This window comes from Plecotus auritus (genome assembly GCF_963455305.1).
Source record: "Plecotus auritus genome assembly, chromosome: 9".
Taxonomy (NCBI): domain Eukaryota; kingdom Metazoa; phylum Chordata; class Mammalia; order Chiroptera; family Vespertilionidae; genus Plecotus; species Plecotus auritus.
Window position 1 is genome coordinate 111,992,263 of NC_137783.1, and position 27,395 is coordinate 112,019,657.

Here is a 27,395-nt window from a genome sequence, read left to right on the forward strand (position 1 = left end):
ATTACTCTGGGTCAGAGTCAGCCAAGGGAAAAGAATAAGGAAGAATTTAGTCAGAAAACCAAATACAAATATAGCGTGTGGTCAGGAGCTTTTGTACAAGTTTTCCATGTATAGGGAGGGGGATAGGAAGGGAAGGAAAGGACAACATAAATGCTATCTTCATGGAGTTCCCGAGGGCAAGAAGAACCCAGTGGGATGAATTATGGGTAAATGATAAAGCAAATATAGCAAAAAGTTAATTGTAGAATCTAGGTGGTGAGTGTAAGGGTGTTCACTGTGCATTTCTTTCATACTTTCTGTATGTCTAACATTTTTCATAATATAATGTTAGGGGCTGAAACTCAGTGGGCAGCCAAATGTCAGTCAGCCAGCCAGCCACAGCATCTAAGGGTGCACTTTACATAAAACACTATCCTGGGTGAGAGAATCTGACAAAAAGATGATAAGGTTAGCCAAAACCGGTTTGGCTCAGTGGATAGAGCGTCAGCCTGCAGACTGAAAGGTCCCAGGTTCGATTCCGGTCAAGGGCATGTAACTTGGTTGCGGGCACATCCCCAGTAGGAGGTGTGCAAGAGGCAGCTGATCGATGTTTCTCTCTCATCGATGTTTCTAACTCTCTATCCCTCTTCCTTCCTCTCTGTAAAAAATCAATAAAATATATTTGAAAAAAAAAAAAAAAGATGATAAGGTTAGGAGTAAGAAACTTTAACCAGTTAACTGCCACAATATTTTGAATTTAATTTAAAAAGGTCTGCCGCTTGCGTCTATGGACATTTATGGCGTACAAATGGTTAAGGTTGTGGCCTTGACCAAGAAAATTAACAACTCTACATCACAATTTCTTCATCTGTCAAAAGGAGTCCATATCTTTTCCGCCTCCCTCATAGGCTTATTGTGAGAATAAGCTAAACTAAAAGGACAAGTAACACTTTAAAAACCTAAGGACTGTGGGGAATTATAAAGATAAGAAATACATTTCTTGTTCTCAGACAATATATAACTTAATGGATGTGCACAATGAAAGAATCTAGAAAAGACCAAAGAAGACATCTATTTCAAGTTCCCACTCAATGGAAAAATTATTTTTGCTATCCTTTGTATGGAATACTTCTATTGGCTTGAGAACATGCCTCTTAAAGTAATCTATTCTAGAACCAGCAGTGTCTGACACATTGTAGGTACTCATATGTGCTTATGAAGGACTAACACTTCAATGCTTTAAGAGGTAGGAGGGCCCTAGCTAGTTTGGCTCAGTGGATAAAGCGTCGGCCTGCGGACTGAAAGGTCCTGGGGTCAATTCCAGTTAAGGGCACATGCCGGGGTTGTGGGCTCAATCCCCAGTAGGGGGCGTGCAGGAAGCAGCCAATCAGTGATTCTCGCTCATCATTGATGTTTCTCTCTCTCCCTCTCCCTTCCTCTCTGAAATCAATAAAAAGAGGCAGAAGGTTCTCTACCTCTCAATATACCATGATTATTAAAAATGTTTCTGATAATAATACAAAATCTATCTTTCTATAGCTCCAATGCATTGGACCTAAACCTATATTCTGGAACAATAAAGGATATATCCACTCTTCTTTTCCAATGCTGCCCCTTCAAAGATTTCTCATGATCTTATTTTTTAAAAACAAAACCAAAAACTATCCTGTTACTATCACCATTTTCCTAGCCTTTTTAGTTCTAGATATTTATTTTATTTATTTTTAGTTCTAGATCTTATAAATACTATTAATAAAACATAATGTGAAGACCATTAATCCTGGTTGCCTTCTTTGAGACATTATCTAGCCAAAGATTTTCTTATACTGTAGTGTCTGCAACATCCACTGTGGCCTCAGTGTAGCAGAGCACAATGGCACTGTCCCTACGTTAAGGCTGATAACATATTTCTATGAACATCTTCCAAATGATTTGAATTATTTCAGTAGCTGAGGTACACAACTGGTGCATATTAAGCTGAAAGTCATCTAAAATCTTGTTGGGTTTGTCATATGAGTTAATATTTTTGCCATTCTATATTTTTACAATCAATAGTTTTAATCTAAAAGGTTTTTTTCTCATTATTAGGTTTTATTTGGTTGACTTCAGCTCACTGGTCAGCCATCTTGTGACGTTTGTGGGGCAATCACTCTGAAACTCCTTTACTAATTAGAAATCATGACAATAAGATATTTGTTGGCCCACTCTGGGTACACAGCAAATAACCAGCAAATTGAGTTCTCCCATTTTCTCAATCAGATCCCGCTGCCCTGTTTAATGTATAATGATGATAATGTTAATGATGATAATCATCTTCAAAGTAGGTAACACTGGAGCTTACCACAGGCCAGGCACTGTTCTAAGAATTTCACATATATTAATCCTCACAACTCTATGAGGTACAGGTACTATTTTGATCCACACCTGACAAATGAAAAAAACTAAGGCAAGTTAAGTAACCTGCCGAAGATCACCTAGCTAGGAAATGGTACAACTAGTATTAAAACCCAGATAGTTTGGTACATTTATGCATTTGCTTCCCAGGACCAAGGGAGCTACCCAGAAGTGACCCATGTACTGGAAAAAAATCCCAAAAGACCTAGCCTACTGGTCATGACTCACTGTCTCCCACAGACAAGGAAGCAAAAAGAATAGATATACAACTCTACTAGTTGGATTATCCTATAGTCCCCAGCCTGAGGGGCCCACACTGTCACACTTACCTCCATTGCTCCTCTGGCGAGAGGTGTGACATATCAACCTGTAGAAAGACACCATCAAAAAAAATCCATTACTGTCTTAGGCTGTCCCTGCCCAAAATAAGGTGCTTACACATTCATCAATATCCGCCAAGGAATTACAGATAGCTTTAAGTGTCACGATTTCTATGAAGCCTTCCCTTGTACTCTATTCCCCACTGATCTCTCCCTTCTAGAACTAACCAGTAACTCTGGCTCATGTCTATGACTGACATTGTTTTGCATGTCTGTGCTAAGCAATAAGGACAAAAGAATGAACCTAATTCCCAAGATTCTCACAGCTATGAGATAAAAACATAATATTTCTTTATTAGATATTGAAGACTAGCTATGGAAGAAAAAAAAGGGGGGGGGGACTTCTCATCCAACCTGTGGTGTGACAGATTAGTGAAAACTTCCTGGAGGTGAGATGTGAAATACTACCCAGATGAGGAAATGAGAGAAATATGTTCCAGGAAAAGAACTAACATAACCATGAAGTTATAAAGCATACAAACAATTGAGTATGGGGGTGGGGTCCCTCCGCCTGGCTGGCGATCAGGGCTGATCAGGGCCATCTCGCCCAGTTCCGACTGGGCCGGTGGCTGGGAAGGGACCTCGGGAGGGCTCCAGGATGTGTCCGACACATCTTGCCCAGTCCTGATTGGCTGGACCCCAGCAGCAAGCTAACCTACCAGTCGGAGCATCTGCTCCCTGGTGGTCAGTGCACGTCATAGCGACCAGTCAGTCGACCGACAGGACACTTAGCATATTAGACTTTTATATACACTGAGTGGCCAGATTATTATGATCTCTGAACCCATAATAATCTGGCCACTCAGTGTATCAGTATGTATATATGTGTGTGTGTGTGTGTGAATGAATACACACACACACACACACACACACACACACACACACACACACACACACATATATATATATATATATATATATATATATATATAGATATAGATATAGATATAGATATATATATGAGGCCCAGTGCATGAATTCGTGCATGGGTGGGGTCCAGCCAGCCTGGCCAGAGGGAGGGGACATGGGCAGTTGGCCGGCCTGCCTTCTGGTCGAACTCCTGGTCGAGGGGACAATTTGCATATTAGCCTTTTATTATATAGGATATACACTGAGTGGCCAGATTATTATGGGTTCAGAGATCATAATAATCTGGCCACTCAGTGCATAGAGATTATAACTCACAGCGCAGAATGCTCAGCACATGCTTTCCCTCTAGCCCCTGGTCTTGGAGACCTCATGTCCTTCCAAGGTTCTGCTCACCCTCTTCAGGTGCCACACCAAGTAAATTGCATTGTGTGCGTGGAAACCCTTTGCAGGCTCCATGGGTGTGTCTTTACTTCACTGCAGTTATGATTACCCCAACATAAGGAGAGACACCCTCATTATCAGGTAACACTATCGTGGTAAGACCCCTGTTCAGCCTATTGCAGCAGTTTTAAATAGGCCATGGGTCGCCCTAGATGGTTTTGCTCAGTGGATAGAGCCACGGCCTGCAGACTGAAGGGTCCTGGGTTCGATTCTGGTCAAGGGCACATTCCTGGGTTGTGGGCTCAATCCCCAGTAGGGGCGTGTGGGAAGCGATCCCCAGATCGATTCTCTCTCATCATTGATGTTTCTATCTCTCCCTCTGCCTTCCTCTCCGAAATCAATAAAAATATATAAATAAAAATATTTATATTTTTATTTATTTTTATTTATATATTTTGGCTTAGGCCATGAATCAAACATCGCTGCTCTCCATCCATCCAGTGCCCTCACACCCTCCTTTGTCTTCACCCCCACATACACATACACACACTCTGCTGGGGTCTGTAAAATGGGGTCAGGATTTCTACTTCAATTAAGGGCGATGTTTCCACATGGCCCTCCTTCCCCACTCATCTCTGTCCCCAGTCCTGTGGGGTTTCTCCCTCCCTCCCCTCCATCTAACTTGGTGGGCCCTGCTATGCCCCCTCCTCCTTTGACCTCCTGTCTGCAGCCTCCCCCTTTCTCCTACGGGGGCAGAGCTCCCCAAAGGCAGGGCTGTACGGAGTGGGCTAGGTGTGTGGGTGAGGCAGTGCAGATCTGTGCAGCTCTGCAGGGCAAGCCCAGGCAGGGCCTTGGAGGATAGCTGGGGTGACAGGTCACAGGGAGGAGGAGAGAGGGACATGGAGCCTGTCCCGTGGGGCTCCTCAGCTGCCCCTACCCAGCAGCTTTTCTAGGCCCCTGAGCAGCTGTCACCCTCCCCCACTCACTACCTCCCGCTTCCTTTCAAGGTTTGGACTCGGTTTCTCTGACTCAACCCCACCCCCTTCTCTGCTGCATCCCCAGGAGCCCGAGATTGCTTGGCCCATCCCCCACTCCATAATGGTGCTAACCACTCTCCTGGAGTAGCTAGTGAAACTTAACAAATAAAAAGAAGCGGCTCTGAAGATTATAAATTGTGCCCTGAGAACGCCACAGGCTGCAGAGGGGCTGGTAGTCCACGGCTCTAGGATCATGCATAGCAGCCTCCCCCACCACCCGGTCCCTGCTGGCTCCTGGCTCGACCAAACCCTGGGAGCTTCCTGAGGGCTTTCACCTCACACTTCACTTTCCAGTCCAGCCCACCAGCAACCTCAGCAAGCTAACATACTGGTTGGAGCATCTGCCCCCTGGTGGTCAGTGCACATCATAGCGACTAGTTGAGCGGTTGAACTCCCAGCCGAACTCCAGTAGAGGGGACAATTTGCATATTGGGCTTTTATTATATAGGACTAGAGGCCCTGTGCACAAAATTTGTGCAGGGGGGGGGTGTCCCTCAGCCCAGCCTACACCCTCTCCAATCTGGGACCCCTCAAGGGATGTCCAACTGCCCATTTAGGCCCGATCCCATCAGTCGGACATCCCCCTCACAATCCAGGACTGCTGGCTCCCAAATGCTCGCCTGCCTGCCTTCCTGATTGCCCCTAACCGCTTCTGCCTGCCAGCCTGATCACTCCCTAACCACTCCCCTGCCAGCCTGATTGATGCCTAACTGCTCCCCTGCCAGCCCGATTGCCCCTAAGTGCCCTCCCCTCCCGTCCTGGTCACACCTAACTGCCCTCCCTTGCCAGCCTGGTTGCCCTAACTGCCCTCCCCTGCCAGCCTGGTTGCCCCTAACTGTCCTCCCCTGCAGGCCTGGTTGCCCCCAACTGCCCTCCCCTGCTGGCCTGGTCGCCCCCACCTGCCCTCCCCTGCAGGCCTGGTCCCCCCCAACTGCCCTCCCCTGCAGGCCTGGTCCCCCCCAACTGCCCTCCCCTGCAGGACTGGTCCCCCCCAACTGCCCTCCCCTGCAGGCCTGGTCCCTCCCAACTGCCCTCCTCTGCTGGCCTGATTGCCCACAACTGCCCTCCCCTGCCGGCCTGGTTGCCCCCAACTGCCCTCCCCTACTGGCCTGGTCGCCCCCACCTGCCCTCCCCTGAAGGCCTGGACCCCCCCAACTGCCCTCCTCTGCTGGCCTGATTGCCCACAACTGCCCTCCCCTGCTGGCCATCTTGTGGCGGCCATCTTATGTCCACATGGGGGCGGCCATCTTGTGTGTTGGAGTGATGGTCAATTTGCATATTACTCTTTTATTAGATAGGACTAGAGGCTTGGTGCACGAAATTTGTGCATGGGGTGGGTGTCCCTCAGCCCAGCCTCCACGCTCTCCAATCTGGGATCCCCCTCACAATCCAGGACTGCTGGCTCCCAAATGCTCGCCTGCCTGCCTTCCTGATTGCCCCTAACCGCTTCTGCCTGCCAGCCTGATCACCCCCTAACCACTCCCCTGCCAGCCTGATTGATGCCTAACTGCTCCCCTGCCAGCCTGTTTGCCCCTAACTGCCCTGCCCTGCAGGCCTGGTCACCCCTAACTGCCCTCCCCTGTAGGCCTGGTCACCCCTAACTGCCCTCCCCTGCCAGCCTGTTTGCCCCCAACTGCTCTCCCCTGCAGGCCTGGGTCCCCCCCCAACTTCCCTCCTCTGCCAGCCGGGTCACCCGTAACTGCCCTCCCCTGCAGTCTTGATTGCCCCCAACTGCCCTCCCTTGCAGGCCTGGTCCCTCCCAACTGCCCTCCCCTGCTGGCCATCTTGTGGTGGCCTTCTTGTGTCCACATGGGGGCAGGATCTTTGACCACATGGGGGTAGCCATCTTGTGTGTTGGAGTGATGGTCAATCTGCATATTACTCTTTTATTAGATAGGATAGCCAAAGTATGGAAGCAACCTAAGTGTCCCATCAATAGATGAATGAATAAAGAAATTGTGGTACATGTATACAATGGAATATTACTCAGCCACCAAAAAGAATGAACTCTTGCCCAGCTGGTGTGGTTTAGTGGTTGAACGTCCACCTATGAACCAGGGTTTGATGCCCAGTCAGGGCACATGTCCAGAAATGTGGGCTTGATCCCCAGTAGGGGGCATGCAGGAGGTAGCTGGTCAATAATTCTCTATCATTGATGTTTCTATATCTCTCTCCTTGTCTCTCCCTCTCCCTTCCTCTCTGAAATCAATAAAAATATATTCAGACAATTTTTGTGGATCCCTGAGTACTGTGCCTACTGTACCTAATGGATAAGTTAGCCCTGGGTCCTGTTGTCTCACCAAGCTGCCAAGTCACTTTGCTCTGAGATTCTCTTTTCTTTTTCTTTCTTTTTTTCCCTTTTTAAAAATCTTTATTGTTAAAAGTATTACATATGTCTCTTTTTTCTCCCACTGTGAAATTCTCTTTTCTAATGGGTCTATCTGATCAAACAGCATGAGGATTAAGTTCACACTAAATCTCACACTGCCTAAATCCACACACACACAAAAAGGCAACCTCACTCTACTCATATAAACACTATAAAGTCTTTGGGCAATCATTTGACAATAATGTATAGTCTGTGTTCAAGAAGGGTTTATTTACACTCATAAATTATTAAATCCAAACAAAAAAATAGACATGTCATTGACCTACAAATGCTAAAGTCATGAGAAGCATGTGCCTGGCATCTTGATGATAGCCAATAAACATTTTTTTGTTCCTTCATTTGTTCATTCATTAAATCACAAGACAGACATAAAACAAAGTCTCTTTCCTTATGAAACTTAAACTTGCATTCTAATGCAAAAGACATAATAAACATGTAAATAAGCATATATTTATATGCATTAAATAATTTCTGGTAGCAGTGTTCTAAAGATATGAAAGAGTTTTTTTTAAAAAAAGGCTATTTCATTGCTACATGTAGATACTCTAGTTCAGCGGTCGCCAACCGGTGGTCCATGGACCACTGGTGGTCCATGAGGTCCGAAAGGTTGGCGACCGCTGCTCTAGTTTCCCCAAAAGGTTTCCAACAACAGAACACGCTGGGTGGGATGAACAGTGAAACTTAGCCCATGTGGTATGTCTTCATTCTTGGGGTTTAACTCATTCCCACATTTTACCCCAAGAAATGGTTTCAGGGCAACAACTACCTTTCTCAGTGAAGAGAAACAGTTGTAGGTCCTAATCTGGCATGGCTATTTATTTGATTTATTCCAAAGAACAGAGCACTTCTCTCCATGCCTCAGTTTCCCCACATATAAAATGAGGGAGGGGATTGGCTTAGGTCAGTGGTCGGCAAACCGTGGCTCGCGAGCCACATGCGGCTTGCGAGCTGCGGTTTGCCGTTCTGTTGACTAATGAGTTTGCCAACCACTGGCTTAGGTGATTTTCAAGTAGTAATTCACACCAAATATGTCTAACTCCAAAGCTTTGAAGTTAGCTATAACACTCTGGCTTTCCAAACTCCCAGTTTATTTAGTTCCACAGAAGTTAAATTAAAATGCCTTCAGTGTGGTGAGGTGTGATATAACAAACAGGTTGTGACCAAATTAAATCAGTGAAAGCGTACCAAGTGACTACTATATGCATCCATCACTCAGGGGATGGCCCCTTGCTCTGGCTTCAAGTACCTGCTAACTGAAAAGGGACCTAAACTCTGGAACTCCATCCACCAGGGCAACCTAGCATTTCAGAGGTCTCAGCTGATCCTTCCAAAATTTAAAGACTGATCAACTTTGCAGCTAGAGACCTCATTCTTTCACAAAACATTAGAGATGACTAAGTCCAACCTTTGCTCTTGAGGTATTCACAGTCGGAGGAAGAGGGACAGGCTATTAAACATAATATAATATGATAAGGATAACACTGACATATAAACAAAATGCTGTGTAAGCACAGAGAAAGGAGAGATTAGCTAGCTTCTAAACCTGGTATGAATACAGCAAAACAACCAGGCTGACTGCCTCTATCTTGTGGACACAGATACTGTGGTCTGCTGTGTTAACTGGAATAACAAGTGAAGTCCAAAGGTTCACAGGCTACCCATATTTGTGGCTCCCGTTCTCCTCTCATTCACATTTTTTCTCCAGCTCCTTAGACTTGCCAAGAATTCAAGGCCAACAAATCAAAGTAAAACTACCTACCTCACTTTTCAGAACTCATAAATCATCTGGGGATCATGCTTAGCCAAACAGAAAGGCCTAACATGGACAGTACACTCTGGGCAGTGAAGTGAAAGTAGATGCTAGCTGTAATAACTGCTGTGGCTGCTGTCTGCCCTCAACCCCTACCCCTCCTACCTTCAATAGACAGCACATTCTCCAAGCAGCTGAGTTGTAAAGCTTTTTTAAATGAAACTTTTCAAATATATACAAAAGTAGAAGAAAGGTTTAATGACCTATCTCCCATTCAACAATTATCAAATTTGGGGGCCTAACATTTGCTTTTTTGGTTCCTCAATGCCTATCCTATCAAATTTGTTATTTCTCAGACTGGCTTCCTCTCCACCTGGTCCTCCTCTCTCACTCTTTCCTATATGCACACCAGCTTCCCACACATTCTATACTTTTCTATCCATCCATAAGAACCAAACATATTATATTATGTTTAATAGGCAGATGCCACCTCTTCCAGAAACCCTTTCAGAACAGAATTATCCTTTCTATGAAGTCCTAATCTGGACTATTCAGGTACTGATCACATTAACTCACCTAGGAAATCTCTCTTGAATTTTTCATTGCCACACCACCTTAGTATAGACTTTATCCTTGCTCTCTCCTAGACTAATGCAGTGACTTTCAAGGTGATCTAACTCTGATCTTGCCAGAACAGATTCATAACACAGAAGCAGCCACAGTGATCTTTATCAGACACATATGACTGTATCCTTGACCAATTCTGATAACCATCTATTACCTTCGGCTTAAAGTCCAAACTCCTTTGCATGACATGGAAGGTACTTCATAATTTGGTCCAACAAGCTACTTATCTCACCACTCCCCACCAAATGGCTTACACTCTAGCCACAATGAACTGCCTACCATTCTTCCCTTATATCCCTCACTGCTTCTACTAAAAGCTGCTACTGCCTTCTCCCACTAGAATTCTTTCCTCACCTTCACCGTCTAGTTCATTTCTATTCACTCTTTAAAATGCAGCTCAAATATCAATTCCATTGTGAGACATTCTCCAACTTTATTCATTCACACATCCATTTGACAACTGTTAACTGATCAGATGTTAAGTTCTAGACAGGGATACAATAATAACTAACAGCTTCACACTCAAGGAGCTTAAAATCTAGTAGATCTCCCCAGGTGAAGTAATTCCTTTCCTCCTCTGTTCTCCTGCAAAATTTTGCAATTTGCACGTACCTCCAAGGTCACATTTATTACTTTTATAATAATTTCTGAGTCTGTTTCCATCGCTGGGCTCTAATCATCTTGAGGCCAAGGATTGTTTTTAAAGCTTTACTGAGGAATAGTATCCACTTAAGATGGATAATTCAATATTTACAGAGTTGCTCAATCATCTTTTAAATCATTTCCATCACTCTAAAAAACACACCTCATGCTCATTTGCCAACTTCCTATTCCCACACCCAACCTAGGCAAGCACAAATCTACTTCTCTATAGATTTGCCTTTTCTGGACTTTTCATATAAATGAAGTTTTATACTATATGGTCTTTTGGATAGGATTCTTTCACATAGCATAATCTTTTCCAAGGATCATCCATGTTATAGCATGTATCAGTTGTTTTTTTCTTGCCAAGTAACATTCCACTGTATGGATATATATCTTATTTATCCATCAGTTTTTAGACATTTGGGTTGCTTCTACTTTGGGGCTAATATGAATGATATTGCTATGAACATTTGTGTATAAGCTTTTGTGTTGACATATGTTTTAATTTCTCAAGTATATAACTACAGGTGGAATTACTGGATCATACGGTAACTCTATGCTTAAGAATTGCCAAACTGTTTTCCACAGCCACTATACTATTTTACAGTTCCACTAGCAACGTATGAGGGTTCCATTTTCTCCACACTCTCAACAACACTTGTTGTTATGTGTTTTTTATTATGGCATCATAGTGGGTATGAAGTGGGATCGCTGATGGGTAAATGATATTGAAAATCTTTTCATGTATATTTTCTTTGGAAAAAAGTCTATTCAGATTGTCCATTTTTAAGTGGGTTATTTATCTTTTTCTTGTTGAGTTGTAAGAGTCTTTATATATTCTGAACATGTGTTCTTCATCAGATATTTTCTCCCATTTAGCAATCCTACTGGGTGTCAAGTGGTCCAAGAATCATTGGAATATTATTCATCTTTGTGTTTCAAAGAACTGGCACATAATCTGGCACATTGGATGTGTCCAATAAATGTTAGATGAATGTTACATAATGCCTTACTCATTCAGTATCCCTCTCATACTTCACACCTAGCACTAGACACAAACCACATACTTTGGAAATACACAGAGATTGAATAATTCCCTCCTGAACAAACAATGGAGATGCTGCTGAAGTAATCAGAGGAACTGGGAAAACCATCTGAAACCAACAGAACTTAATCTGTATATATTCACTGCTATCAGTCACCCCCGAAACAGCTACTCTCTCTGAGAATAAAGAAGCAACTTTTGTATAACCCATTCCTTCAGTGGCCCACACTCAGAAGTAGATATCAAAATTCTTCATCACTTAGAATACTGGCCCCTCCCTCCAATCCCTTGGCCAGTGGGAGATATCAAGGACATGACAGAATCACAAACTATGCTCATTCCTAGCAGTAAATGATACTTTGGCTTCAAGTGACTTGAAGTGACCTTTCTTCTTAAGGAACTCAGAACTTGATATAAAGAAAAGAGACAGGCTGGCATCTGGACCACATCAGAGATGTAGAGCTAACAAAAGTGCCCCATCTTTTGTGGCTACTAAGTTAGAAAGTGAGTCTTCCTCATAAGACAAATACTAACATGAAACCCTACATGATCATTAATAACAACAATAAATACTTTCCAAACTTAACACAGCATACAACTAGGACCAAAGGATGCTTTGGGGAGAATGAAGAACACAGGTGGTTGTACCAGAAGGCCTAGGTCAGTGTGGAAGGAAATGTCTCTACCATCTTTTCCTTCCTTTTTATTACTCAAGTTACAAATGAGGCCCTTCAACCTCATACCCTTCTTAGCCAGTCACTGTGTCACCCAAGTTCAAAATTTTCTGGTGTCCCAATGCTGCCTATAAAAGGAAGTCAGAACTCCTCAGCAGGCTGCACAATGCTCTCAACAAGAACACTGAAAGTGAGCTCTTGTGACCACACCTGGCCACAATCTGATCCCAGACTATCTTTCCAGTTTTACCTTCCTCTGTCCTGCAATTCCTCTGGCACTTAACATATGCTCCCCTGTACTATGTATAATATACCAGAAAGTACATGCACTCTGAAAATAGATAAGTCTGGAAGTCCCTTACCTGGATTAATCCCTGCCTCTTTAATCTCTTCTCCATTTCTGTCCCCAGAGTGATCTTTCTAAAGCAAACCTGATCCATGTCACTCACCTAAAGCTCTTCCGTAGCTAATCATCCATCCTATCCTATCTAATAAAGAGGGAATATGCTAATTGTCATCACTCCGTCACAAAGATGGCTGCACCCACAGCTGAGGCCAAGTTCCAATAAGGAACCTTAACGAGCAATCAGCAGGGACCTGAAGCTACACCCTCCCCCACCCCTGTGAGGCTTGACAGGGGACCTCAGGCTGCATCCCCCACCCCGGCGCCAGGCCGGGGGACCTGAGGCCATGCCCCCCACCCGGCAGGGCTTGACAGGGGAACCTCAAGGTGCGCTTCCTGTCCTGGTGCTGGGCTAGGGGACCTCAGGCTGCTCCCCCCGCCCCAGCGCCAGGCTGGGGGACCTCAGACCGCGCCCCCCACCAGGTGGGGCTTGACAGGGGACTTCAGGCCACGCACCCCACCCCAGCACCAGGCCGGGGGACCTGAGGCTGTGCCCCCCTGCCTGGCTGGGCTTGACAGGGGACCTCAGGCCATGCCCCCCACCCAGCGGGGCTTGATAGGGGACCTTAAGGTGCATCCCCAGTGCTGGGTCGGGAAAACTCAGACTGCGCCCCCCACCCAGCGGGGCTTGACGGGGGGACCTGAGGCTGTGCCCCCCTGCCAGTGGGGCTTGATGGGGGACCTGAGGCTGCGCTCCCCTGCCTAGCAGGGCTTGATGGAGGACCTCAGGCCATGCCCCCCACCAAGCGGGGCTTGACAAGGGTGGGACTGGCTGGGTCTGGATCTAGCCCAATTGGGGGGGGGGGGCGCGACTGGGTCTGGGTCTCATGCGATTTTGAAGCGCATGTGGGTAGGCGGGGACTTGACTCTGGGTCCCGTGGTGCGCCCCAGACTCTGACAAGAGGAAGATTTTCATATACATTTTACTAATTTTCTTTCATCTCTGACACTTCTATTATAGAGAAAGGGCAAATAGCAATATTAAATTATTTCCTCTAATTAATACCCTTTTAATGTGCACAAATTTTGTGCACCGGGCCACTAGTTACAGATAAAAATCCAGACTCCTTAGCACAGCATATAAGGCCTCAATAATCTCACACAAGTCTCCCTTTCCAGTCTTCCTACTTTCTGATTACTCCCCACCTTCTACTCTGATTCTCCAGTAATACTAAACTACACACAGTTCCCTGGCAGTGCCATTCTCTCCCTCTCACCTCCCACCTTGCACATGTTGTTCCTCCGGCCAAGAGGACCCTTCCCTCCCTTCTTTAGTTGATTACTTTCTAGTCATCTTTCATACCAGCTAAAGTGCCACTTCTGGGAAGCCTTTCCTGATCCCTTGCCCACCATTTTCTGTGCTCCCAGAGATCTCTGTGCTTCTCTGTATCACAGCAGTTGTTACATCATCTGTTTATATGACTAACCATTCCACTAGACCAGAGGTTGGCAAACTCATTAGTCAACAGAGTCAAATATCAACAGTACAACGACTGAAATTTATTTTGAGAGCCAAGTTTTTTAAACTTAAACTTCTTCTAACGCCACTTCTTCAAAACAGACTCGCCCAGGCCGTGGTATTTTGTGGAAGAGCCACACTCAAGGGGCCAAAGAGCTGCATGTGGCTCACGAGCCGCAGTTTGCCAACCACTGCACTAGACTATGAGCAGCCTGAGGACAGGGCCTATGTCTTCATTATCCTTCACAGCTAAAATAGTGCCCTGGTAAAGGCTCAGAGTATGTTTGATCAATGAATAAATGAGTGAACAGGATTCTCCCCCCATAGACATGAGACTGGCATAACAAATAACTTTATTAATATTTTAAGCTGATAATATTACAGCTCAAAGTGCCTTACTGACTTGCCTAACAGTGCCCAACAACTGTGTGATAGAACTAGGATAAAATGTCAGAGCTTTAGAGTCCCAGACCAATGTTCAGACATCTCCCCTGAGTTCTAAATTCATATTTCCACTTATCTAATTAATTAACACCGCCACTTAGATGTTTAAATAGTAGCATCTCAAACTTAATGTGGCCAAATAGAATTTTTTATATTTCCTCCCTCCCCCCTCCAAATTTCTTCCCTGGTCATTCCAGTTTCAGCAAGTGACACCATCAACCAATGATCAAATCAGAGCAAAACAAATCCAAAAAACCTGAAAGTTGAGCTTATTTTCTTTCTCTTACATCCCATGTCCAATTCAGTAGCAAGTCTTGTAGACTCTACTTTAAAACACATTCTAAATTCATCCACTTTTCTCCATGGTCTCAGCTGCCACCCACCCCCACTCCCAACTACAATGCTATCATTTCTCATGTGCACTGCTGCAATAGTCTAATTGCTCTCCTTGAATGCCCCCCAATCCAATTCCTGAAAACAGCCAGGAACATCATTTTTAAAATGCAAATCCGTTCACTTAACTTCTATTTTTAAAGCCATCCAAAATCTTTTCATTGTACAATCAATAAAATTCAACATGTTTAGCAGTATCTACAAGTCCTTACAGATCTGACTCTGCCTAACTTCCTGACCTCAAATGGTACTACTTTTCACCTGCTTACTATAATTCAGTCACATTGGCCTTCTTTTTGGTCCCAACACATGCTTAGCTCATTAGCATCAACTTCTCCCTCTACCTGACACATGTTTGCTTCCAAATCTTCATACCATCTAAAGTGTTAGGTCTTCATTATTCAGGTCTTGGTCCAAATATCACCTCCTAGGAGGCATTCCATAACAACATTATTTAAAGTAGCAGCCTCTTTCTCTATCACAGCACCCTCAGAGCACTTATAACCATTTGGAGTTATCTTGTTTGTTACTTATTTGTTATCTACTCTGATGCTCCATTAGAAAATAACTTCAGTCCGAGCCGGTTTGGCTCAGTGGAGAGCAACAGACTGCGGACCGAAAGGTCCCAGGTTCGATTCCGGTCAAGGGCACGTACCTCGGTTGCAGGATCCTCCCAGGCCCAGGCCCTCGTCAGGACATGTGCAGGAGGCAACCAATCAATGTGTTTCTCTCACATTGATATTCCTTTCTGTCTTTCCTTCTCTAAGAAATCAATGGAAAAATCTCCTCGGGTGAGGATTAAAAAAAAAAAAAGGAAGTAACTTCACAAGAGCAAGGACCTTGAAGCATAGCTTGTCTCTTTATCCATATATGAATTCCCAAGACCAAATAAAATGCCTGGCACAATTAAATGCTCAATAAATACATAATTAAATTTGAAAATAGTGAATCCATATTATAGACTACACCAGCAATAGAGATTACAGAGTCACATCGCCAGGGTCAAATCCCAACTCCACTTACAAGCTATGCAACCCTTAATAAATTACTTAGCTGTGCCTCAGTTTTCCTCATCTGGAAAGTAAAGATAATAATAGTATTAAAATAGAATAAAAGAGCTAATGCATGCAAAATGCTTAGCATACCCTAGACCCATGGTCGGCAAACTGCGGCTCGCGAGCCACATGCGGCTCTTTGGCCCCTTGAGTGTGGCTCTTCCACAAAATATCATGGCCTGGGTGAGTCTATTTTGAAGAAGTGGCGTTAGTAAAAGTTTAAAAAATTTGGCTCTCAAAATAAATTTCAATAATTGTACTGTTGATATTTGGCTCTGTTGACTAATGAGTTTGCCGACCACTGCCCTAGACCATGGCAAGCACTAAAAAAGTTAGCTATTCCCTAGCTGGGTTTGCTCAGTGGTTGGAGTATCAGCCCTTATTAACTGAAGGGTCTCAGTCAATTCTGGTCAAGGACAGTACTTCAGTTGCAATCTGGATCTAGTCCTGGTCCTAGGGCCCGGGGCACGTGCAGGAGGCAACCAATTGATGTGTCTCTCTCACATCTCACACGTCGATGTTTCTCTCTGTCTCTCCACCTACCTTCCACTCTCTCTTAAAAAAAAACAAACAAAAAAAACAAAACACCAATGGAAAAAATATTCTCGGGTGAGGATTAATCAAAAAGAAAAGTTAGGCCGAGCCCTAACCAGTTTGGCTCAGTGGATAGAGCGTCGGCCTGTGGACTGAGGGGTCCCGGGTTCGATTCCGGTCAAGGGCATGTACCAGTAGGGGGTGTGCAGGAGGCAGTTGATCGATGTTTCTCTCTCATCGATGTTTCTAGCTCTCTATCCCTCTCCCTTCCTCTCTGTAGAATATCAATAAAATATGTTTAAAAAAAAAAAAGTTAGTTATTATTGTTACCCTTAGAATAAAAGGAGAAAAGATTGTTTCTGCAAGGCCCTAAGTAACAGACACAAGAAGAGGTTAGGCTCAATCATATGGGCAATGGAGAGTAAAACGTCACTGGAGGCCTCATAAGCAACAGAGGCATTCAGTTATTGAGAACACCCTACTGGAAGGGGGAAGGGCAGAGGGAACACAAACCTTAGCAGAGCTTATGCACTCTGCCTCCAGCTCTCTGCTTCCCCTTTCTGCACTGTTTCTCTCTAGTTGCCCAGGGCTAAAAGCCCCATGGCCATAACTCTGCATCCCCTTGGGAAAGTTGCACTTTAGAGGGAACTAATGAGTTTATGTTTACCTCTGAGGAGCAAAGACATAAAGGATGTCAAGAAAGGAAAACAGCCAGGCCCATGGCTGAGTAGTTGAGCTGATCAATGATTCCCTCTCATCATTGATGTTTCTATCTCTCTCCCTTCCTCTCTGAAATCAATAAAAATATATTTAAAAAAAACTATTATTAAGAAATACCTTCCCCAACCCTCAAGAAATAAAGGAATCCACACATGTTTAAAAAAAAAAAAAAAAGAAAGAAAGGAAAACACAGCCCTGGCCAGTGTTGGTAAGTGGTTAGAGCGTTGGCCCGCAAACCTAAGGGTCATGGGTTCAATTCCCAGTCAAGGGCACACACCTGGGTTACAGGTTCAATTCCCCCCCTCTGCGGGGCAACCAATTGATGTGTCTCTCTCACACTGACGTTTCTCTCTCTCCTCCATCCTCTTTCTCCCACTCTCTCTAAAAAAAAAAATCAATAGAAAATATGTCCTCAGTTGAAGATTAACAAAACAAAAAGGGAAAACACAAATAAAATGGAGATGAAAAATGACACCAAATGGATGATCTTTGGTTGGCTTTCATGGAATAAACTTGTAAGCTCTCGGGCCAAATAGCCCCAGGTGGACTGAACCTACACTCCCCAGAGGCATTCTCTGCCAGCACTTGTGCCTCTCCTTGGGTCAAAGATGTAAAGAAGCAGGATCTGGGAAAAGGAACAAAAAGGACTAAAACATTGAAGCTACAGAAATAATAATTCTAGCCCAATTTGAAGAATTTTGCAACAGAGGTATTCAAAGAGGATTTAGACTTACTATAGAATGATAAGCTATCATTAGAGGTGTTTAAACATAGACTGAGTGATCACTTGTTGGGGATGTTCAACATGGGTGGATTGGATGGACTAGATTTAAGATTCAAACTCAATAAACATTTGAATATCTACTCTGTTAGCTACTGTGAGAGGTTAGGTACTGGGAACACAGAGATGAAGAATGATACCGTTACGTCCCCTCAAGGAGTTCACTGACTGACTAATGGGGGAGACAAACAATGCAACATGGTAAGTGCTGACAGAAATCTATATAGGGAGCTTATGGTGGCAGAAAGCAGGGCCTCAAGATTCAGTGCCTATAACTCACTGGTAAGAAGCAATATGGCATTAACTAAAAATGAAAACACTTCATAAGCAGTTTGTAAGCAAATATTTGTCAGGCACTATTGTATTATACCAGAATAGATAGTAGGTATGTCAGTTAGCCTTTGTGGTTTAGTCAACACTTCCTTAATCTTTAGCAGAATCCATACCTACAAACATTCTCATTTATTCAATAAATATATTGGTGTCTACTATGTGCCAAGAACTGAGGAATGTACAGACATGATAAAGATAGTCCCTGCACTCAAGGAGTTAGAACATTTGTCTTCATCTTTTCTTCCTCTCTCTCCAACCCCACTTTATTGATCAGATGGCACCTTATTTCCTTCTGGAAGTAGATCAGTTATTAAGTCATCCTATCTAATAAAAGAGTAATATGCAAATTGACCATCACTCCAACACACAAGATGGCTGCCCCCATGTGGACAAAAGATGGCTGCCACAAGATGGCCAGCAGGGGAGGGCAGTTGGGAGGGACCAGGCCTGCAAGGGAGGGCAGTTGTGGGCAATCAAGACTGCAGGGGAGGGCAGTTACGGGTGACCAAGAAGGCAGAGGAGGGAAGTTGGAGGCAACCGGGCCTGCAGGGAAGGGCAGTTGGGGGGGACCCAGGCCTGCAGGGGAGAGCAGCTGGGGGGCGGTCCAGGCCTTCAGGGGAGGGCAGTTAAGGGTGACCGGGCCTACAGGGGAGGGCAGTTAGGGTTGACCAGGTCTGCAGGGCAGGGCAGTTAGGGGCAAACAGGCTGGCAGGGGAGCAGTTAGGCATCAATCAGGCTGGCAGGGGAGTGGTTAGGGGGTGATCAGGCTGGCAGGCAGAAGCGGTTAGGGGCAATCAGGAAGGCAGGCAGGCGAGCATTTGGGAGCCAGCAGTCCTGGATTGTGAGAGGGATGTCCCAGATTGGAGAGGGTGCAGGCTAGGCTGAGGGACACACAACCCCGTGCACGAATTTCATGCACTGGGCCTCTAGTAAGGTTAAAAAAAAAATGACTTAAAAAGCAAGAGTGAGCTGGGGATGGGAAGTATAATGGGAAACCAAACAGGAAAGACTGTCTGTACACAGGTGTGTGCCAGAGTATGAGACTCTGATCACCTAAGAAGTCAAAGGTTATGGTCCTGGCCAGGTGGCTTCAGTTCATTCAAGCTTCAACCCATACACCAAAAGGTTGCAGGTTTGATCCCTGTTTGGGGCATGTATGGGAGGCAACCGATCAATGTTTCTCTCTCTCCCCCCATTCTTCTCTCTCTAAAATCAATAAAAACATAACCTTGGGTGAGGATTTTTTTTAAAAAGTCAAAGGTTATGGAATTCCAGGTCATATGTAGGCCTTTTTGTCTACAGATTTCCTATCACCATTTTTCTTCTCTCATCCAATATTATTAGCACAGATTGTTAACAATAATTATACCTTCATTTGTCCAGTCATTCACTAGTATTTATTGAGTACCTGAGAGGAACTGTAGGAAACACAAGGCAGAGTTAGACACTAGGATCCAGGACTTTCAAAGCTGTCCTCCAGAAGGTCATCTAATCCAAACCTATTATTTTACAGATGAAGAACTGAGGTACAGGGAGATTGGAATCCTTCATGAGTTTGTATCTTCACACATTTATTGAACCATGCTCTATGCCAAGTACAAGGAATACAGGTATGGATAGGACTTTCAAAGAGAATCCAGTCTTAGGGGAGAAGAAGACAGCATGACCCCAGTCAAATCACCTCTGTAAATGAAGTCCCACACTTACACAAAATGTCTAGTGGACAATATGGAAAGGATAAAGCCACTCATATTACCCAGATAGTTTAAGAGCACAGGTGCTAGAGTCCTCTTGGATTTAAACCCCAGCTCTGTCACGTGGTTGTATGATATTAAACAAGTTAAATACTCTATGCCTGTTTCCACATCTGTAGAATGGGGATAACAATAATAGTACTTGCCTTGTAAGGTTGTGGTATTAATATACATATAAAACACTTATGCACAGGACCTGCTACTCCTAGTCTAAAACCTAGGTCTACTGTTTCCTACTCTAGTTTTTCCCCCCACTACACCATGCTACTACTCATTTTACATGCCTTTAAAAAATTCAAAATTAAATGGTAAAATATCCAAGATTAAATTTCAGTCACACATGCCTCAATCCCTCAATAAGATTTTGGCTTTCACAGATAATCCTTAGAGCTGGAAACAAAGAACATGTATCAAATGTCTAGAGGGAGAGACCCACAAAAGAAAAAACAACAACCAAAACAGTGATTACTACTTAAAGAAGCAAGGATGGGAATTTCCACAGCCTGCCTGCTGGGGGTTTACCAATCTAGCTGGGAAGAGGAGATATGACATGGATTGCCATTTTCTCCTGGATATACCCACTGTCACAGCACAATTTTGTATTTATCTATTTTTGCTAATCTGTGAACTCCTCATCCATCTTGGTATTATTAAGCATAGCACAGTGCCTGGCATACAGCAGGTACTTCAGAAAAGTGTGTGACAAATTAATAAATGAACACAAAATATTATAAAAAGCAGGGAAAGAAGATGTCAGTATAGATCTGAATAGTTCTAAAAGCTGAGAGAACCTTGGGCTAGATACAGGGTTCCTCAAACTACGGCCTGTGGGCCACATGCGGCTCGCCGAGGACATTTATCCGGCCCGCTGGGTGCCGCTGCCTGCCCTGCTTAGCAGCCGACTCGTCCCGGGCCTGCAGTGCGCATAGGAATTTGTTCATAGTTGTTGTTTTTTAAACTATAGTCCGGCCCTCCAACGGTCTGAGGGACAGTGAACTGGCCCCCTGTTTAAAAAGTTTGAGGACCCCTGGTAGAACCTTAAAGTACAGGTGGGATTTGGAAGGGCATAGAGGGAAAGAAAAGGTATTCCAGCAGATAGGATAGCACTAACAAAGACCTGGAAGTAATCAGAAAGAGATGTAGACATGATTTAGTCCAACAATTCATTTCAAACAGGAATGCCGTAAGCATTCAATCAAAAAGCATTATTGAGCAGAGGAACTGGTATATCACAAACATTTGCTAAATGGTACCTATTACTATTATTACTCAAAAATAATAATTATCAAACACTTATTAGGTGCCTGATGTATGCCAGGTACCATGGTGAGTGAAGAGACTACAACTATGAGCAAGATAGACTTGGACTCTGCTTTCTCTCATATAGCTAAGTCTAGTGGGTGAGACAGACAATTAAAATAATGCTTGGTAGGGCTGGGCTAGGGGAAGTAGAGGGGATCTGAAGGAACATAAAGTAGGGTCACCTAATCAGCAGGCAGTAAGAGAAAGCTCCTTGAGACACCCTTGGCATTCTGAGTCCCGTAAAGGACCATAAGGTTTTAAAGATTGTGTTTGAATAAAGGGTTTCATGACTAAATAAAGGTTTAAAAACCACCAATCTAGTCCAATCTCCTCTTTTAGCAAGAATAAAACAGGGCCCAGGAGAGGTAAATTACACACTTGAGGTAATAATACCTTAAGTTAGTTGTAGGCTGGGCTACTTGCTTTGAACTTGAGCTGGAAACTACTCACTGATCTGCATATCACATCCTTTTGGCAAATGAACAAGCACTGGGAGTGGACACATCCAGAATTCGCAGGCACTGGTCAGGTGTATGGGCTGGCCTAGATTGGATGTTGAAGTGCTTTTCTACCTTCGCTTCCAAGCCAGCTCTATCTGTGCCAAGATGATGCCTCCAATTCCTCTCAGGAGTTGGCCAGCTACCCCTTCCGGGAGGAACTCACTGGCTCCAAGAGTAGGTCTGCTTCTGGGCCTCCCAGCCAGTACCTAGGCTTTATCCTATTAACATACTCAAGTTGAGAGAAAGAATTGAGCTTTGCCACTCATCACAGCCTGTTTAATACCCAGCCTGAGCTGGCTAGACCAATTTCTCATCTCCCTAACCACCATTGGGCTATACACTCCTCATGACCAGGGGTTCAACAAAATCAAGATTATCTGTAAATTAAAGGACCTGTATAGAAAACCAATATTACTTTTGTTAGCCTCCATTTTGAGCCTCTCGGGAATGAAATGCTGCTTCATGTTTTAATGCTAGGACTTTTATATATAAAAACAGAAGTAGTTTTACTTTAATAAGATGAGTCTGCAGTTTAGTTTTTTAAACTGAGGGAAAACAAACACTTTGGATTCTATAAAAATGGGTTAAAAGCTTAGTGATACCACTTAGTAGCTGCAAGACCACTGGTGTATCTCAAATATTCTGAATCTCAACTTCTTTGATCATAAACAGGGAATACTAATAAAACTTACCTCACAAAAATGAGACTCAAAATGCTCTTTTAAATAAGTCACTTATCAAATGTATTATATCAATTTTCACATATAATTGAGACCATACAGTTTTAAATTACCTACCCCCAGAGCACAATCATGGAGAAAGGAAGGGAATCAAGGTGCTCAGTGTCTCATGGGCTAAGTTCAGTATAGCACTGAGTTGGCATCTGCACTTCCCCACTCACAAACTGGAATTCTAAAAAAGTTACTCACCCTCTCTAGCCTCAATCTTCTCACTTATAAAATACTAGAGGCCTGGTGCACTTGATTTTCATGCATGGAGTGGGGGGGGTCCCTCAGCCTGGCCTGCCCCCTCTCACAGTCCGGGAGCCCTCAGGGGCGGGAGGCGACCCGGTGATCAGGGAAAGGTGACGCCCCATCACACCTCTGCTGCTGCCACTGCCAGCAGCGCAAGCCTTGGCCGGCCCTGGTTACCTGAGCCTCAGGCCGGCCCTGGGCAGCTGGGGGGCTGAGGGGACTGGGCACTGCCATCTTGTGGCTATGGGTGCCGTCATCTTTGAGGGTGGGAAAGTCAATTAGCATAATCCCTCCTTATTGGCTGTGGGTGCCACCATATTTGTGACACTGAGAGGGTCAATTAGCATATTCCCTCTTTATTAGATAGGAGTATGGTTAACACCATCTAACTCACAGGGCTACTGTTAGTAATAAATGAGATAATGAAAGTAAAGGGCTTTCAACAGGAGCTGGTTTATGGCAAGGACTCAACAAGCAGTAGCCTTTTTTATCAGTAGCTCTTTTCTTACATCTTCTTTTCTATCCACCTCTCTAAAACAGGAGAAGCAGTTAGCAAAACCCAGATTACCTCAATTATTAGAGAAAATAATAATGAAAAAAAAGGCCCTAACCAGTTTGGCTCAGTGGATAGAGCATCGGCCTGCAAACTGAAAGGTCCCAGGTTCGATTCTGGCCAAGGGCATGTATCTTGGTTGTGGGCACATCCTCAGTAGGGGGTGTGCAGGAGGCAGCTGATTGATGTTTCTCTCTCATCGATGTTTCTAACTCTCTCTCCCTCTCCCTTCATCTCTGTAAAAATCAATAAAATATATATTTAAAAAAAGAAGAGGAAAGGATTGTGAATCAACTGATGACTGCTGTTGCAGACTATATATCATACTAAGGGCATCTGATACTGAAAACCATAGGTACTACATTCTAAAGAACAAACCAAAGCATGAGCAGTCTTTCCAAAGGAGTGACAAAGAGTACCAACAGAATTTTTGCTAGGCTATCCATTACTCTTTTATAGTTCCTAACTAGCAGAAAGTGCTAAAGGAAGGCAACTCTGATGCCACATGCAAATCATTGCTTTTCTGTAAACATATCTCTATCATAAAGATTCCCCGTAGCTCACTCTAATATTTGTCTCTTATGCCCCACTACCTGGTAAATTTATTACACACTTCCTTTATAGCAATTATCTTGTATTGTAAGGGGCTATTTGCATGTCTCTTCACTACACTGTAAGTTGATAAAGATCCTGGCTTACTCATCTGTGATTTCCCAGTGCACAACAGATCCCCATAATTACTAACTGAAGGATGGTTTTCACCTTCTTTCACTAGTTAAGGCTGTTAAGAAATAACTGGGGAGACATTAGTAGAAATTTGCACACAAACTAAGGTCCCCCAGACGAGACCCCTGTTTTGGAGGGACTTTGTTTGGAGTTTGAAAGGAAGACTTCCTGCTTCCCAGAGTTACTTTCTTAAAAACACAAAGAAAAGGACAGAATCAGTCCCTACAGAATTTCCAGACAACAAATTATATTCTTTCTTAGTAACAGGTAACAGAAGTTTGTGAGATGAATGCCTGGGGTTACAAATAAAACTGACCTCTGGACATGACACTCTAGAAGTATATTATGCCACTAGAAGCTCTTAAGTTCTAAAAACAAATAGGGAAGAAAAGTTAAGAAGCAAAGATAAAAAATGTCTCACATTAAAACCCCTGATATGTGTAACTGAAATCAGGCTAACTCAAAGGAGAGCCCACGACTAATAAACCATATATAACTTCAATACAGTATTTACCTTTTTCAAAGCACTTTCAAATATATCTGTGAACTGCAGCCAACTGTAAGCACAAAAACTTAAGGCTGGAACAGGTCTTGGAGGTCATTTGCACAACCACCTCACCAACCAAGTGGTATCCAAGCACCCTTAGTCTCTGGTAATTGGGAAGTATGGTACTAAAACCTGCTTTAAAAACCAACTCCTGTTCTGACCACCTGTCCGTTTTTCAGTCTCCACCCCCAACCTTAGTGATCCCAATCAGATAAACCAAAACCTTCAAGTCATCCCGTCACCAAACAACAGTTTGCTTCTCAAGTCCACTTCTACTCCCTTTCTCTGGGCCTCATCCTCAATCCTCCCCACCAACCCCACCACCCAAAACATGGCCCGGGCCTCGAAGATCCTGATCCCCCAAGACATTCCACTGGTTCCATTCCTGACAGTTCCCTTCCTCCTATTCCTCAGTGCTGTTCATATGCTGTCATGTGCAAGACTACAAGCACTCCTAGCTATGGATGTATCTCTGGCCTCAGAATCTCTTCTCTTTCCTTTCTCACCTCTCTCTCTGCTTCTTAGCACTGTCCCTTCATTCCCTTCAAACTCAGTATCTCCTTCCTCCTCCCGATTCCTTCAAGGACCACTGGTAATTGAATACAGCTGTTGTTAAGTGTCTATTAGATACTTAAAAGAGACCCTCACAAAGCTCACCCTCAAAGAACTCATGAGTAGACTCTGGAGATGGAGATAGAGATCATTTATCCTTTAAGACTCAGCTCCTCCTGGAAGCCTTCCTCAGCCCAAAGTGAATCGGTCCCCTCTTCTCAGTGCCACAATTACAGTATATCTGATGCAATGACTAATCTTCTTGTGTGTCTCCCACCACTAGACTGTGGCCTCTGCAATGGGAGGGCCCCTTGTGGCCCTGTCACTTAGCCCAGGAATAGGCACAAAGGTGATACTGAATGTTTGTTAAATGAGTGAATGGATAAATTCTGGTATGCAATTATTCATTCATCCATTTGTTCATTAGTTGACCCAAACTTTACTGAGCATACATTATTTACAAACTCCTAGACTGTAAGGATAAATAAAATAGCTCTTACATTTAATAACTCAAAGCTATAATATTAGTAGATTAGCACCCTTCCCCAGACCGCATCCTCAACCCCCACCTGAAACCTAGTCAGTCTTTTCCAAAGGTAAAGCCAACCTTCCCTTGCAGAAATCCACGCCCCTCCAACTCAAGCTACCTCCTCCACCCTTTAGTTCTAACCTAGGGTCGGCCCCCAGCTAATAATCTCAAATTTTACACTCCTATCCATCTGGCTTCTCTCTCTGTCCTCCATCTCTACCCATGAAGTTACCGTAAGTCTTCTCCCCACAAGACCGCCTTAGCGTCCCCGAGTTCAGGGTACCTCTGATTTCCCTCTCCGCGCATCCGCCTCCCAATTAGCACCTTCCCTCTCCGGGTCCCGTCTATTCTAGGAAATGAATTATTCCTGATACCACCACTCTCCTCCTTTCAGTTTTAGGCTGAGTCTCTCCTCGACTCTCATTTCTTACCTCATCCAGCTCCCGTTCCCCGGCAGCACCTCGTCCAACCTCTAGCTCTACCACTGCCGCCATCTTCACAGGTCTCCCCCTCCCCGTCCGCCCGCGAGCCAGCTGCTTCCGCGGCTCAAGTGCTCCTAGCCAATCAGCAGCGTAGGCTCCGGCAGAGGGGGCGGGGCATCGAGACAGGACGAGACCTGACAGGGACTAAGAGACCATCTACCTGATACTCACTTAAAGGTCAAGGAGGAACGATTCCCTCGCATTTCCAAGCTTCGGCGGGGAAGCGTTCTTGGAAAATGAGAAGCTGAGCTTGTATTATTTTCAGGGCAAATATTTCAACAATTCTCCCCTTTGGAGAACGAAAGAGAAGGGTCCATAATCCGTCAACTTTCGCGACGCTCCCTCACTCTAGGCTCCAAAGAGTGAAGCGTGGAGGCTAAGAACTACATTTCCCAGAATGCATTGAATCTGACCCGGAAGTTTCCATTCCACTCTGGATCAGAGATTTGTAGTGAATGAGAATATATTGTAAAATATCTTACTGCTCACGGCACATGACTTCTTGCCTCCGAGGGAGTCATTTTTCAGAAAGGGTGGCTTTTGAGGCCCCAGAACGAATTCCCGGGCTTCGAGAGGCGGAAGAGTAGCTCTCTGGGTAAGAAGGCGGAGGTCAAAGGGCCGAATTGGCGGGAGAATGTGTTTGTGGTCCATGATCTCAGGCTGCGGTGGCTCTTTAAAGTTCATTGCCCCGGATGAAGGGTGTTGGGGGTTGTTGATGGCAGGGTAGTGGCCGAAAGGGAGGAGGAGTCGCCAGAACAGCGCGTTCCGAGGAGCAGTGGAAGTTGCCGAGCGGCTTAGGCTCTAGAAGTTGAAGAGCCTTGCAGTACCTCCACGGCCCCCAAACTGCTTCTTCGGGTCTCAAGTCTTCGGATCCAAGTCACACTTCTAGGTACTCTTTCCTACGCCACATCCAGCGTCTCCAGCACCTACCTTTCCCCCCTTCTTATGCATCATATTTACTGTGCTGCACTCCAACTTATAGCTTAGTATTGTAATTCGTTTCCAAAAACCTGTTATTTGTCCATCCGGACCCAACACTTCACAAGCCTGCAGCTCCTGCTCACGCCCCCTGGGCATCCCTGCTGCAGCTATCCCATGAATAGAGCTAGGATGACTTGTGGGCTCACAAGACTAGAATGCCAGTCAACTATTTAACTTGGGTTGCCAGGGGGCTGTCAGGAAG

The 27,395-nt window shown here is 44.5% G+C and overlaps 2 protein-coding genes across 10 annotated transcripts in view; one reads left to right on the plus strand and one right to left on the minus strand.

Moving 5' to 3' along the window:
- Positions 1 to 26,576, minus strand: part of RNF121 (ring finger protein 121) — a 77,180-nt gene extending 50,604 nt beyond the window's left edge. For 2 of the 5 annotated variants that reach the window (XM_080641459.1, XM_080641460.1), the window contains exons 1-2: positions 26,162 to 26,250; positions 2,703 to 2,740 (exon numbers count right to left, since the gene is read on the minus strand). In XM_080641459.1, coding sequence (XP_080497585.1) covers positions 2,703 to 2,740; positions 26,162 to 26,166 — 43 coding nt within the window. In that variant the 5' untranslated portion in view covers positions 26,167 to 26,250. Of the gene's footprint in view, positions 1 to 2,702; positions 2,741 to 26,161; positions 26,251 to 26,383 lie in introns of those variants that run through there. The other 3 variants (XM_080641457.1, XM_080641458.1, XM_080641456.1) reach the window with 3 other exon arrangements.
- Positions 26,577 to 26,622: 46 nt separating this feature from the next.
- Positions 26,623 to 27,395, plus strand: part of XNDC1N (XRCC1 N-terminal domain containing 1, N-terminal like) — a 29,484-nt gene continuing 28,711 nt past the window's right edge. For 2 of the 5 annotated variants that reach the window (XM_080642002.1, XM_080642006.1), the window contains exon 1: positions 26,638 to 27,101. The gene's annotated coding sequence lies outside the window, so the exon portion shown is untranslated. Of the gene's footprint in view, positions 27,102 to 27,395 lie in introns of all 5 variants that reach the window. The other 3 variants (XM_080642003.1, XM_080642004.1, XM_080642005.1) reach the window with 3 other exon arrangements.